Source organism: Salvia splendens, chromosome 10, assembly GCF_004379255.2.
Source record: "Salvia splendens isolate huo1 chromosome 10, SspV2, whole genome shotgun sequence".
Classification (NCBI taxonomy): domain Eukaryota; kingdom Viridiplantae; phylum Streptophyta; class Magnoliopsida; order Lamiales; family Lamiaceae; genus Salvia; species Salvia splendens.
Window position 1 is genome coordinate 16,346,156 of NC_056041.1, and position 14,034 is coordinate 16,360,189.

At 36.6% G+C, this 14,034-nt stretch overlaps 1 protein-coding gene across 5 annotated transcripts; it reads left to right on the plus strand.

The window, feature by feature from the left end:
* Window positions 1-1,008: 1,008 nt before the first annotated feature.
* Window positions 1,009-6,483, plus strand: LOC121750625. 5 transcript variants are annotated; one of them, XM_042145197.1, is made up of 6 exons: window positions 1,015-1,387; window positions 2,257-2,321; window positions 2,828-3,651; window positions 4,028-4,890; window positions 5,124-5,570; window positions 5,717-6,483. In XM_042145197.1, the coding sequence occupies exons 4-6, from the start codon at window positions 4,807-4,809 to the stop codon at window positions 5,882-5,884; spliced, it is 699 nt and encodes a 232-aa protein (XP_042001131.1). In that variant the 5' UTR covers window positions 1,015-1,387; window positions 2,257-2,321; window positions 2,828-3,651; window positions 4,028-4,806; the 3' UTR covers window positions 5,885-6,483. The 5 variants fall into 5 exon arrangements, 4 of the variants coding, with proteins under 4 accessions (XP_042001134.1, XP_042001131.1, XP_042001130.1 ...); XR_006039901.1 differs by lacking the exon at window positions 2,257-2,321 and having other exon boundaries at window positions 1,009-1,387; window positions 4,958-5,570; XM_042145200.1 differs by lacking the exon at window positions 2,257-2,321 and having other exon boundaries at window positions 1,009-1,387; window positions 5,651-6,483.
* Window positions 6,484-14,034: the final 7,551 nt, after the last annotated feature.

The window sequence follows — 14,034 nt, forward strand, 5'->3', positions numbered from 1 at the left end:
ACCGTATGAAATCCTTGAAGGAGTGGGTCCTGTTGCATATCGCTTGGCGCTACCTCCGAACCTTGGGAACGTGCACAACGTCTTTCATGTGTCGCAGTTGCAGAAATACGTGTTTGACCCAAAGCACGTGATTCACTACCAAGAAGTCGCGTTGAACACGGACATGAGCTACGAGGAGAAACCCCAAACAATTCTAGACCAAAAGGTCGAAAACGTGAGAAATAAAACGGTTGCTTACGTGAAAGTGCAGTGGAGAAACCACGGGCACGAAGAAGCCACGTGGGAGCTTGAGGAGAAGATGATGGAGTTTTACCCGGAACTCTTCTCATGAGAGTACCAAATTTCGGGACGAAATTTCTTTTAAGAGTGGTAGGATGTAACGCCCCACTTTTTGAACCCTAATTTTCGAACCCTAAAATGTTGTATTTATTGCTTTGATTGCAGAAATTAAATGACGAATTATTATGTGTTTACTTTGGTGACCTAATTTTGTTTTGACCAAGTCAAATTCGTTGATTCTATGACGTGGCTTAAATTAATTGATGTGGAATGAAATATATTGCGGTGAATTATATTATCATGGGGAGTGAGATTTAATTAGAGGCATAAATAATCACCTTGCCCTTTTCATTGTGGAATTTTCGACCACTATTAATTTAAGGAGGTGAATTCTATTTTCTTGGATTTAATTATTTGCTTGGGATAATTATCCAATTAAATCCAAAGCTTAATTACCCTATTTCTTGCTTTAGAAAATCGGCCCCCTATTATTTTCCTAAGGAGATTTCGAAATCTCCTTACTTGTGGGAGAAGAAATTGTTCATTATTTATTTTGATCCCTTAATTATTTCTTTCCATGTTTTAATTGGAATATCCTACCAAATCATTCCATATCTTTATTTATTAAAGATTTGGAAATTTATTCCTTGTGGGAGGAATTTAAAACACACGCCTAATCCCAATTGTGGGAGGATTTTTATTTAATTTTTCTTGCTCCGTATTATTTTATTCTGCTCCGTGAAAATACCAAATTAAATTAGAGGCTAATTAAGTAGCCATTTTCAAAATCCTCCTTATTCTCTCCCCAAAAATCACGCCATTCTCCTCCCAAATCTCTCAATCTTTATTTCAATTATTCTCCCATATCCTCTAAATTAATTGTGGAATAATTAGTTTCCCTAACTCTATAAATAGGGACTTAACAAAATCCCTAGCCCTAGCCACCCTCAAATCACACGCCCACTTCTCAAATCACACGCCCCCTCCCACTTTTCATCTCCTCCCACACTTGTTCATCCATTCTACTCAAGATCCCATCAATTCCCCAAGAGATTATTGAAGAACCAAGGTTTTGTTCGCTTTCTACCGATTGTTTCGTCCAAGAGAGGTAAAGATCGGACTCTATTCTTCATTCCTCTCCATCTCAACTCTTCTTTATTTCCCTCATGCATGTAGAGAGTGTAGGGAATGCAGATCTAAAGGTTTGATCGGTGGGAATGTGTAATCGTTTGTGTGAATGCGTTTTGATTTCAATTGGTTGATGATTTAATGAATCCTCGGTGAATGATATGTGATTTCATGAAAATATGTGTCTAAAGACCCTTTTGAGCATGCTTGTATGTTAAAACCATGAAAAGGTTGATTTTGAATAAGTAAGGATAAACCCTAATTCGAATTCCTAAAAGCATGAGAAACTGTGATTTCCGAACAGTGAGTTCCGACTCGTTTTTGACTAACCACATGAACTCCGATTTGATCGATTCTTTTTCCTGAGTGAACCTCTTGATGTCTTCTGTGTTGTGTGTTAATTTCAACTCATTTGGACGAAAGATGAATTTATGGTGAATTTTTAAAGTTGACTGCGCATTTCTGGCAGAAAGTGTTTTCTCGACCAGTAGGTTATGCTTTCTGTTTGACCGACCTAAAAAGGTTATTTTGACATGAAATTTAAACTGGAAGTTATTTGATGAGTCTATTGCTTGGTCGTAAAGTTTTAGCCCCAACGGAAGTCGGATGATTTTTAAATGATTTTTATAAAATGGTTGCGCAGTGCTGCCAGATTCCTACCTTTGCAAATAACTATATTTCTATGTTTTGAGTGGCATACATGATTTATATATGTGACGAGAGGATGTGATATGCAAAGATGTTATGCTATGATGTGATTTCCATTTGTTGTTGGGAAAAGGGAAGAATTAAGGACATGCATAATATTAAGTCCATGTTGGTGACTAATTGAGAATACCTTATCTAAAGGTGATAATTCGTGCGCTAAACGTGATATCAAAGGAAAAGCGATACTTGAAATCTAAACGGTCGAGGTGGGCTTCTTTTCTACCCTACACTATGTGTGGGTTTTTATTTTATTAAAATCTTTTACGTATGACTGTGGAGAGATAAGGGTGGTTTAAAGCGATTATCATGCCGTGATTTGTTTTGACATGCCTATCTGATGTGGCTGTTGCCACTGTTATATAAATCGAATTCGGGTCCTCGTAGGGCCGCAAACCCTACGTGGATTAGTGTACACCTATGGTAGATCGTGTGCTAGCGTACGGGCTGGCCGGTCTAGTGACCTGGTTTGCGGCCGCATTCCTTGTCATGTATTGGCAGATATGGTTGATGACGATGGGGAAAAATGACTGCGCAGTCGCTATTTTGAACAATGGAAAATGTTTCGGTGCCTCGGGTCTTTTAATCTCAAACCCCGATGGTTACCTACGTATGGCATGATAATAATATGTACTCTTACTTAAAATGTTTTCGGCACGAGCCACTGAGTATTTTCAAAAGTACTCAGCCCTGCATATGTTTTCTCTATGTGCAGGTTGAGCAGCGACGAGCGGTTGGTGGTGTTGAGCAGAAATAATAATATGGTTATTTTGAAACTTCGAGTGTCGTTGTGTCTTCACACATGACTTCACTCTTCTCTTGGATGCTTCCGCTGTGATATTATCTTTACTTATATTTTTATTTAACTATGAAACTGTTTGATTGAATGTTGAAATCTCGTACCCTTTTTTTATAAATGTCAAACCTTTGGTCTTTGCTTTTATTTTAAATATCTTTGGCCGTTTAATTAGTAAACTTAAATTCTTGGTCAAACTTTTATTGAAACCCTAGTCTTCTATGTCCTTTCATTTAAACCCCTTTAAGTCGCGATCGCCCGCTTTTATTAACCCTAAGGGGCGGTCGTGACAAGAATTGTAGTGTTAACTTCTGAAACTTATAATGGCAATGACTGTTTCTTAGCTTGTATATTTGCTCATGTATAAATTTTAGCCTATGGTTAATTCTTTTTTAGTTCTACAGTGTTTTTTACATTCCATAAGTGTACTGTGCTTTTTTTAAATTCCGGCTTTGGGAGAGACGCATGAAGGTCATGCGTCATCGTTAAATGAAACGCATGACCGTGATGCGTTTTAGGGTAATACGCATGACCTTAATGCGTCTTTCAATTTTTTTTATTTTAATTAAACGACGCATGACACACATGCGTCTTAGGGTAAAACGCATGACACACATGCGTCTCTCTTTTGAATTAAATCACAAGGCAGAACACAGAACACCACAGAACATAGCGAATTCAAAAAGACAACGGTGATTCTTGGTGATTTCCGGCGACTTCTTCCAATTTTCCGTTTTATTCCGGTAAGTTTTCTTCAATCCTTCAACATTCCTCACTTGTTCGTTGGTTATTGGCGTTTTTGTTTCGGTTTTAGGTGATTTTGTAAATTAGGGCTTTTGATGAAATTCCTCCAAACCATGTCATATGTAATTATTCTTTGTGTAACTAATTATCAATTCATGCTATGTGTTTTTTGATGAAATTCCTTGAAATGTTAGAGTTGCTTGTGAAATTACTTGAAATTATGCTATGGATTCAAATGTTAGAGTGCTTATGAAATTCCTTGAAATGTTAGAGTGCTTGTGAAATTATGCTAAATAGATATTGTTCAGGTGCTTGAGGGATTGAAATTGAGAAACCGGGTGTGTTTGTAATTATTATTTTGTGAATATCTTATAGGATTAGATGGCAACTTCAAGTTCGATAGGACAATTGTTATATGGACCTGAAGATCCGTCAGTTCTATATCTTCAGAAAAACCACACATCAAATAAACTAATGACGGATGGGACATCACATATTTTCAAAGTTCGCCGGACGGAAAGTAAGATATGGAAAGTGGATATTCATGCCGATGTGAGACATTGGCTTAATATGTTTGGTTTCCGAGGTGTGATGGAATGTGGGAAGTCGATGAAGGTCGACAATGAGCTTATCACAGCTTTGGTTGAGCGTTGGAGGCCGGAGACGCACACTTTCCATCTACCGGTTGGAGATGCGACAGTCACCTTAGAAGATGTGCAAGCGTTGTGGGGCTTAAGAGCAGACGGTCATGTTTTCACAGGCCGTGATCATCATGTTGGATATACCGATTGGCCCAGCAAGTGCCGAGGTTTGTTGGGATGGATACCCGATACACAATCAGAGACAAAGCAATGCGGTATACTGATGACCGCTCTGATCAATCAAACGAGGATACCTTTGGGTGATGACCTACCTACTTATGTCTACATCCAAAGGGTACGTATCCATGCCCTAATCTTATTATGAGGACTCATTCTACCTAACACGACGGGGTGTAAGGTTCCTTTTATGTGGTTGAATGCATTTGAGGAACCGGACGAGGTACACAATATTAGTTGGGGAAGTGCGGCTTTGTCGTACTTGTATCATTATCTGTGCGAGGCTTCTATGGATAAGAGGAAAGAGTTGGGCGGGCCTATGATGCTTCTGCAGCTATGGGCGTGGGAAAGAATGCCCACATTGAGGTCGTCGTTTGTAGTAGCGCTCGTGCACGAGCCGTATACGCCATGTGGAGCCAGGTGATATATTTAAACATTTATTTGTTTATGTATCTTGGGTTCTTTTTTACATCAATTTTATTTATAGGTGGAAAGGAACTACACAAATAGGAAATGCTCCTAGATTTTCGGTGGAGCATTACCGTGATCAAATATCCTTGATTAGACATGGCCAGATGAATTTTATTTTTATGTTGACTTAATTTATGAATTTATTATGAAGTTAATTTAGCGTTTGCATTGTTGGTTTGTAGTTTATGTGGACGCCATATGCAGATTGCATACTGCCTGACTATTGCAATGATGTGAATGGATGCTCCATGTGCGACACTTACTTGGTGTGTTGGGCCTATGTCGAGGCACATGAGGCTGGACGAGTGCGCAGAAAATTTAATCGGTACCAGGATATTCCTCAATTAGTAGATAGGATGCTCAAAAATGCTGATCATTTGGGTAAAAATGATCGGCGTGGTAAGAAGGGTAATAATTGGGAAAACACGCATCAGTTCTACATTAGGGAGTGGGACATGAGGTATGAAAGGTTCCAAGAAACCGTAGACGCCGCAACGATGTCCATGAACATTCCATTGAGTCCGGGGTATATGGCGTGGTATAACAGGATTACAGTGACGTACCTGACTCAACCTGGGGTACAGTCAAATGCTGAGATGAACGAGTCGGCTTCTTCAATGAGATTACTTGTAAGTTTGTTATATTAAACTATATGCTTTCATGTGTTATAGATTGTTTCGTATTGATATTTGTATAATTTTTTATCTAGATTGAGGGTTTTTAGTAGGTTTGGCATTTAACTACTCAACAAGAAATTAACCCAAGAATGTGACAGATTCGAGAAATTGCTAGGCATGTCCTTCAGTCTACGAACCACGCCAATGTCATGGAGTACCCGGCTTCCCAACACCAAGATGTGGTCATGCCTTATGAACCACAAGTAATTCCACCACGTCGTGGAGTGACTGGTGTTCGAACTGGTGGACACGGTTTCACAAAATAGTTTAGGATGTCGAAGTCGCATCCCGATTATGTGGTACCAGAGCCTATGAATCCAGAGCATGACCCTCCTCCGTGGCCTTTCTAACTGGCGCATGAGTCTCAATCACAGTGGGATCATCCCCTCTATTCCCCAAGCCAACTTGAGCCTGATTAGAATCGTCGCCCATATTCACAAAGCCAAGATGTGCCGCAATGGAGTAGAGCCCGAGTATCAGTCGATTCATTCTTCCAAAATTATCAGTTTGTGCTTCCTATACGAGTTGAAGAAGAAGACAATGATGAAGGAGAAGAAGAAAATGATGAAAGAGAAGAGGAATATGAGGAAGAAGAGGTTGTTCAGAACATCTATGTCCAACCTCGACCAGTTGCGGAGGGTTCATCACGCACCGGGGTTGGGAAGTACATGAGCAAAGTGATGAAGAGATTGTCAACCAGGAAGAATAGGGGGATTGAACCGTCGAAATACACCCCGTTGTCGTATAAGTAGCTCATTTTTCATTATATATTGATGTTTTTATACTTGATTAACAGGTTTATGGTGACATATTTTAAGATGAATTCTTGCAAAAAAAAATTTATAAGAATGTCTTTTTTGTGTTACGAATAATTTCTCATTTAATGCTTGTACATGTGATGCTCACGCGAAGCCCTTTTGAAGACGAAGACAATGTTTTTGGAGGATTCCAGAGAAAACGCCCGACCGGGCCATTTGCAAGGGGAAAAGCCCTTTCTGACAGTTTTTGGTCGCGAACTCCAGAGAGTTCGCCCGATCTGGCTTTTTGCATGAGGAAAAACGCCCTACCGGGCTTTTTTGCGCGACTTGCATTTTTGGACTCTTTTTGTCTCTTTTATTTAGCACTTTTATCCTCTTGTATAAATACTCATGTCTAGGGTTTTTGTCATGAAGCTTTGAATGATATTGTAAGAACAAAGACTCCATTTGTGAGCACCCATCTTCATTTTTGAAGATTTATCAAAATCCCTTGTGGTTGCATTCCAATCTATTGTCGGGCTTAGGTTGAATGTTAAAGTATGCTTTACTAGTTCTTGTGTTGCTAGTTTTGTGGAGCCATTAGATTCTTGCTTTGGTGAAAGTTGCATTTGGGTTTTCTTTCTTGAACTTTAATCTAAATCATAACACTTATCACCTTCTTCTCCTTTTCCACCATTTTTATTGTCCTATTTCTTATTTGGGTTATTGGGTAGTTTTGCAAAAATAAATCCGGGCACATATGTTTCTTGAATCAACAAGATTCACATTAACGTGTGTTTCAAATATACTAGTGTGATTATAAAATTGTTTGTACATTTTATTTTATGCAAAGTCTATAATTTGAGGCTTAATCAAATACATAATTTAAAATATTTTTGAGAAATTAAGTAAGAGTCGATTTTTCAGCGTCGGTCTTGCTGATAATAGCTACCTCATCTTCTGTCATCCCTGCTGGATATTTGCATACGACATGCCACCTTCTTAATTAGCTCTCAACCACCCTAATTGTTGGTGTTGCCTCAGACTCCACATAGTAATAACAGTCTTCACATGCAGCTTGCTATCAAATTTTATTCCCAAATTAATCCGATACGGGTGTGCTTCATCCCAGTACATAGTACTGTGTTCATTACCAACATCAGGTACCCCAGAAGGACCACTCGGTAGTCTGCGAAAATATTTCCACCCACTGTGAACGTATTCTGAAAGTGGTTGTTCACCTTGCACGACGGGTTTACACACTATCTCCTCATCACTAGAAACATCACCTGGAGAATCATCACTTAAAATAGCATCAGATGATGATGACGACAATGGTGGATCAAGGTCTCTTCGTACAACATCAACATCAACATTATCTTGAACATTCACTTGATTATTCATTCCAACATCAGCAACATCTGCAACATCTGCTTGCTCATTCATACCACAATCAAAGCTCATATGTTCAACCCTCGTAGATGATCCAACACCATAATCAACAACTGGTGGGATTTCTAAATTTCCAACAGACGAATACTCAAGAAATAATTCAATATGATGAGTAGAATTTAGAGCCTCATTGAACATAAACATCACACTTTCATCACTGTCAACCCCAGTACATATATAACTCATACCGGTACCAAAGAGACAATGCCTCCATGATATTTCGATGGAGTGTTGATATGAATCTATTCTTATCTTAGCACATATCATTGCAACTAATTCAGAGAATGAAACACATGAATTCAATACGATGGAGACTCTCGCACGAGGTGGATCATAACCAATACCCACTTGAAGAAGTTGAACTATTCTACCACCCCAATATAAACTCACAAATACTTGCATGATTTATGCAAAAAAATATACAAACCAACAACAATTAGAGAAAATTTTTTCTATAAACCCTAATTTAGTAAATTTAAGATAAATTTATTAGAAACCCTAATATTATGCAAATAAACAACAAATAAGGGAGGAATGTTGAAAGATTGAACAAAACTTACCGAAATATAAGGGGAAATTGCCGGAAATCGCCGATAATCATTGGAAATCACCTGCCCCTTTTCTCTCTTTCTCTTACGCTAAAATGAGATTCTGCCTCTGTTCTCGTTGTTATGTGTAAACAAGAGACGCATGTGTGTCATGCGTTTTACCCTAAGACGCATGTGTGTCATGCGTCGTTTAGTTAAAATAAAAATAATTGAAGGACGCATTAAGGTCACGCGGCTTACCCTAAAATGCATCACGATCATGCGTTTCATTTAACGACGACGCATGACCTTCATGCGTATCTCCCAAAGCCGGAATTTAAAAAAGCCAAGTACACTTATGGAATGTAAAAAACACCATAGAACTAAAAAAGAATTAACTCGGTTCATAATTACCATTCTTGAATAAAATGTACCATGAAATTACCATTCCGCCCTTTCATTATTAATTAATCTAAAAATATTTTTCATGTGGCAAATTCTGGACCACTTATTTAATAAAAATGAGTGGCTGATAATGCATCTCAATTCTCAATTAGGCTTAAAAATCTCAATTGATCACACAACTATATATATATATATATATATATATATATATATATATGGATGTATTAAGATTCTTACACTAAATAATACCAAAACCCAAAACCAATCTTAAACCATTGATTCTTGCCATCTAATGGCTGTAATTTATGACACATGGCTTGTATTTAATTATTTTATTTAATAAAAAAGGGCATTGTTGGTAGGCTTGTCAAAATGGATATCGGGTATTGGATACCCGATACCCAAACCCGAAAAAATCGGGTAATTGGATACCCGATACCCGATCGGGTAATACCCGAAAATCCAAAAAAAAATATAATTTTAATAATGATTTATTTAATTTATCAATTTATTATTTACTTATTGACTTGACTCAATTAATCAATTTGAATTTAGGGAATTAGGGATCTACACATTACACATTTTACACTCCATCCCGCTCCCAGCCCATGTCTGACTCTCACTCTGTCTCCCTCTCGGCTGCAGGCTGCCTCTCACCCACGACCCACCGACGAGCACCACCGCCTGCACCGACAAGCTTGTCTTCTTCTCCTCGGCTCCTCTCTCTCCCTCAAGACTCGGTTCGCCAAGCCCTCTCCGACTCTCCCTCTCGGCCCACGCCGCCCAAGCAGTGGCCGCCGCGCCACCGCCGCCCTCCGCCGCCGCCGCCATCTGAATATTGAAGAAGGTATACATACATTATCCTTATTTGTTTACATTATGCTTATTTGTTGAATTATACACTTTCTAAAATAGCCATAGTTAATTAACTAATTAAGCAATTCCTATAGTTGTTTTGAACTTGAATTATACACATTATAATGCTTGTGTACATGTCGTTAATTATACACTTTCTAAAACAACCATATATATGTTTTGGACATGAATGCGGTTGTTTTGGACTTTCTAAAACAACCATATTACATATATATGTTTTGGACTTGATCACTTGAATTATATGAAAAAAATAAAAGATTTTTTTTTAAATCAGGATCGGGTACCCGATTTTTCGGGACTAGATACCCAAATCGGGTATCGGATAGCAAATTTTGGGTTTTTCAGGATCGGGTACCCACGGGTACTCGATTTGACAGCCCTAATTGTTGGGAGTGATTATTTTGAGAGGTTATTTCACCTCCTTAATTCTCTCCATTAAATTTGGTAATTATATTTTCTGATTTATTCTCCATAATTAATTCTTCTCTCCTCCATCTTTACGGTTTACATTTATGCAAATCACAAAATTCAACTGCAATTCGTTTGCTACATTTTTAGAAGTTACTATCGATTTCTATGAATCGTCTTACAATTCAACTGTAATTCGCCAGCTATATTTTGAGAAGTTAATATCGATTTCCATGAATCGTCTTACAATTCAACTGCAATTCGGCTGCTACAATTTTCGGAAGTTACTATCGATTTCCAAGAATCGTCTTACAATTCAACTGTGATTCGTCTGCTAAAATTCGTTTCCATGAATAGATACGAATTTTTCAGCTTTTACAATATGTGTTCATTTTTATAATGTACAACTTGTGTTTGTATAATGTACATAACTTGAGTCATGGTCAATTCAATAGATCACAGAAAACATTGTATCAATTTTGTACTTTAATGTAGATTTACTTATGTCATGATGTAGATTACTTAATCGCTAATGTTAGTAGAATTCATATTGTTTGTAATGTACAAATAAAGTGATTTAATGTATATGTCACTAGCTAGTAATGTAGATTTTTAGTTGTTTGCTAGGGGCCGGAAGTTAAATCCAATCCCCAAGGGTTTAGTAGTCCATGGGGCTAGGGTGTAGTACCGACTCACTCACAAAACATTGACCAAAGGAAAGGCGTTAGAGTTATTCCCCTAGAGTTTAATAATCTACTAGTGAATGACTATATTAGTTATGTATTTTATGTACATCATTCATTTAGGCAGTAAATGACTACATGATGTACGAATATGGCTTCGTAATGTACGAACGACTTAGTTTAATATACAAAAGGCTTAGTTTAATGTCTTGCAGCACGTTGCATCCATACCTTTGGGTTTACCAATACATCGGGCTAGGTTGTAGTACCGACATACTAACGAAAACTTCACCAAGTGTAGGGAGATAATTCTTTTCCCCTGGGGTTTCTAGGGCATATTACCAACACGTTCCTATAATTTCTGTTTTTATCCTTTGGTTTTGGTTTCATACAGAACTTGATGTGCGAATATGGTTTTGTAATGTACGAAAGACTTAGTTTAATGTACGAAAGAATTAGTTTAATGTCGATGTTAATGTATGAAAATGGTATTTGAATGTATGAATCCCAGACATTAATGTAATTAAATTACTGAATAATATATGTACATATATAGCTACATCTTGTCGCAATGAATGTTATTTTAAAGTCATGTACAATTATGCACGTATAATGTATCATGGGTTGGGGAAGGTTGCATGTCCTCCTCAAAGTCCTCAACACCAAGATTTTTTGGGCGCTTAGTACCTATTCAAAAATATTGACATTGAGGAGATTAGACTACAAGCAATATCAAACCAAAATAGTAGGAGATTACACTATAAGAAACATCAAAGAAAAGTACATCAGATAATAATGTAGATAATAAATTATACGTAATGTACAGAACATGTTTACCAATGTAACTTAAACTACCAGAACACATATTAATGTAGCAGATATCAAGGACTAATCTAATGTTTTCTATCAATGTACTTCTGAAAAACTATCCACATAATAATGTACAAGTTCAGAGGTAAATAATGTACATTCGGGATTGTATAATGTTGCAGTCTATATCAAATTAATAAACTACAAGGTTTTGTTAGTGAGTCGGTACTATACCCTAGCCCCATGGATTGCTAAACTCTTCGGGTGATGGATTTAACTTTCGCAACACTTTAAACCCATTATAATCTAGGTTGTAGTACCGATTCACAAACGAAACCATCAACAATTGCATGGAGTTAAAATCATTACCCTAGGGTTTAGCAATCCATATGGCTAGGGCATATTACTAACACATGCTTATAATTTCATTTTCTAATGTGAGTTTTGGATTTATACATGAAATAATGTACGAATATAGTCTTATAATGTACATGCCTAACAATGACTAATGTAGAAAATTAATCGTATAATGTATACTATTTTGGATTCTGTTTGGTGACAATTATACTTGTTTTTTATGTACAGATGCTAGTCATATTGTCTCCCAAAGGAAAAAGGCTATAAAGGAGGCGAGCAGATCGTTTCGAAAGTGTATTAATGTGGTGCGATGTGCCATCATGATTTGAGATCATGTCCAGAAAATGATACGGATATAGGCAATGAGAAGCATAAGGTGAAGAAGAAATCGTGATAATTTTTTTATTGTTTTCCAAACATATTGTTTCCAACAGCTGTTTTGACATCTACATTATTTAGTACTGAATGATTACATTATTAATGAGTTTTCGTACATATTTACTATTGAATGACTACATTATTTATGAGTTTTTGTACATCATTCGTTTAGCCAGTGAATGACTATATTATTTACTATTCAATTACTACATTATATATGAGTGAATGACTACATTAGTTATGACTTGTATGTACCTCTTCCAATTATTCTATTACAGTGGTACATTACTGTGTCATGATGCGTTACATTATCCCTACATGTACATTACCAACACACTTAATAAATAATGTACGCGTTTTTATACATTTAATGTACTATTCATACAATAAATAATGTACAGTTGCATAATGCACACAATGCTATCATTAATGTACAAAAATCAAATTGTACATTAAAACATAAATGTTATAAACAATGTAAACTATTTAGCCCCACGCTCAGTCACCCTATCCGCAGCCATTTCCTCCCTAAATTGCTGTATAAATGAAAGGGGAATGTCTTCATCAAAGTCATCATCGAAGTCATTCGTTGTCCACTTTGATTCTAATAACACAAGCGTACATGTATTAGTCCAGATGTAAATTGAATGTCTAACAACACAACGTATCAATGCAGAATAAGGATTGTACAGATAGAAATAATCGATGTAATATGATGCTTCAAATTAGGAGACTTGATGTACAAATAAAACTGAATAATGTATCAATACATTGTAATTGATGTACACATTAAATCCTTACACAGGTACATCACTTGCTAATACGCATGTACATTAGTTGTCACTTTTCATACATTATTTACTGTATGGAGTCTAAAACTCATGAAAAAATGAAATTCAATGCATGTGGTGGTACTATATCCTAGCCCCATTGATTGCTAAACCCTAGGAGAATGATTCAAACTCTCTACTCATGGTGATGTTTTCATTTTGTTAGTGGGTACTACAACCTAGCCCCATGGATTGCTAAACCCAAAGGGTATGGATTCAACTCCCCCCAAACATTAAACCCTACATTAAAGGCTAATTTTCGTACATTATTTACCGTATGAAAATCAAAACACACATAAAAAAATCAAATCATATAAAAATAGAGCATATAAAAATAATAATGTACAACATCACACTGAAATAATGTACGAATTTGATTCAATGATGAAACACAAACAAACAAAGAATGTATTATAACTACATGATGTACAGATCTAGCTACATGATGTATCAGAACATAGTAATGCACCATTGTAATAGACATTTTGTCAATTTCAATCAGATATAGGATGCTACTGTAAATGACATTAACTTTATCAAGATTCAATTTTGAGTAAAAAAGGGTAATCAATAACAACCGATGAACTAATGTTGACGGAATGGAAAGGAGAATTACAATGCAACATCAACTAACAAAATTCAAATTTAAACAAAAAATTAGCCACGCAACCATGAAAAAACCTTCATCAACACAAAAAACCTTCATCAACACAAACAACCTAACAACATCAACCTAGAAATCAAAAATTGATATGAAATAATGTACACAAACAACCTAATAACAAATCCTCAAGTTTAGAAACTACTGGAATTTGAAGAAAATTTAAATTTTGGGTCGTACCTTTCACGCCGCCGTCGAAATCGGTCGGTATTTGAACTACTTTTGTTATTCCACCAACTCTTCGTCGTCGAAACTGAAGTTCCTGATTATAAACCAGAATTCCCGCTTCGTG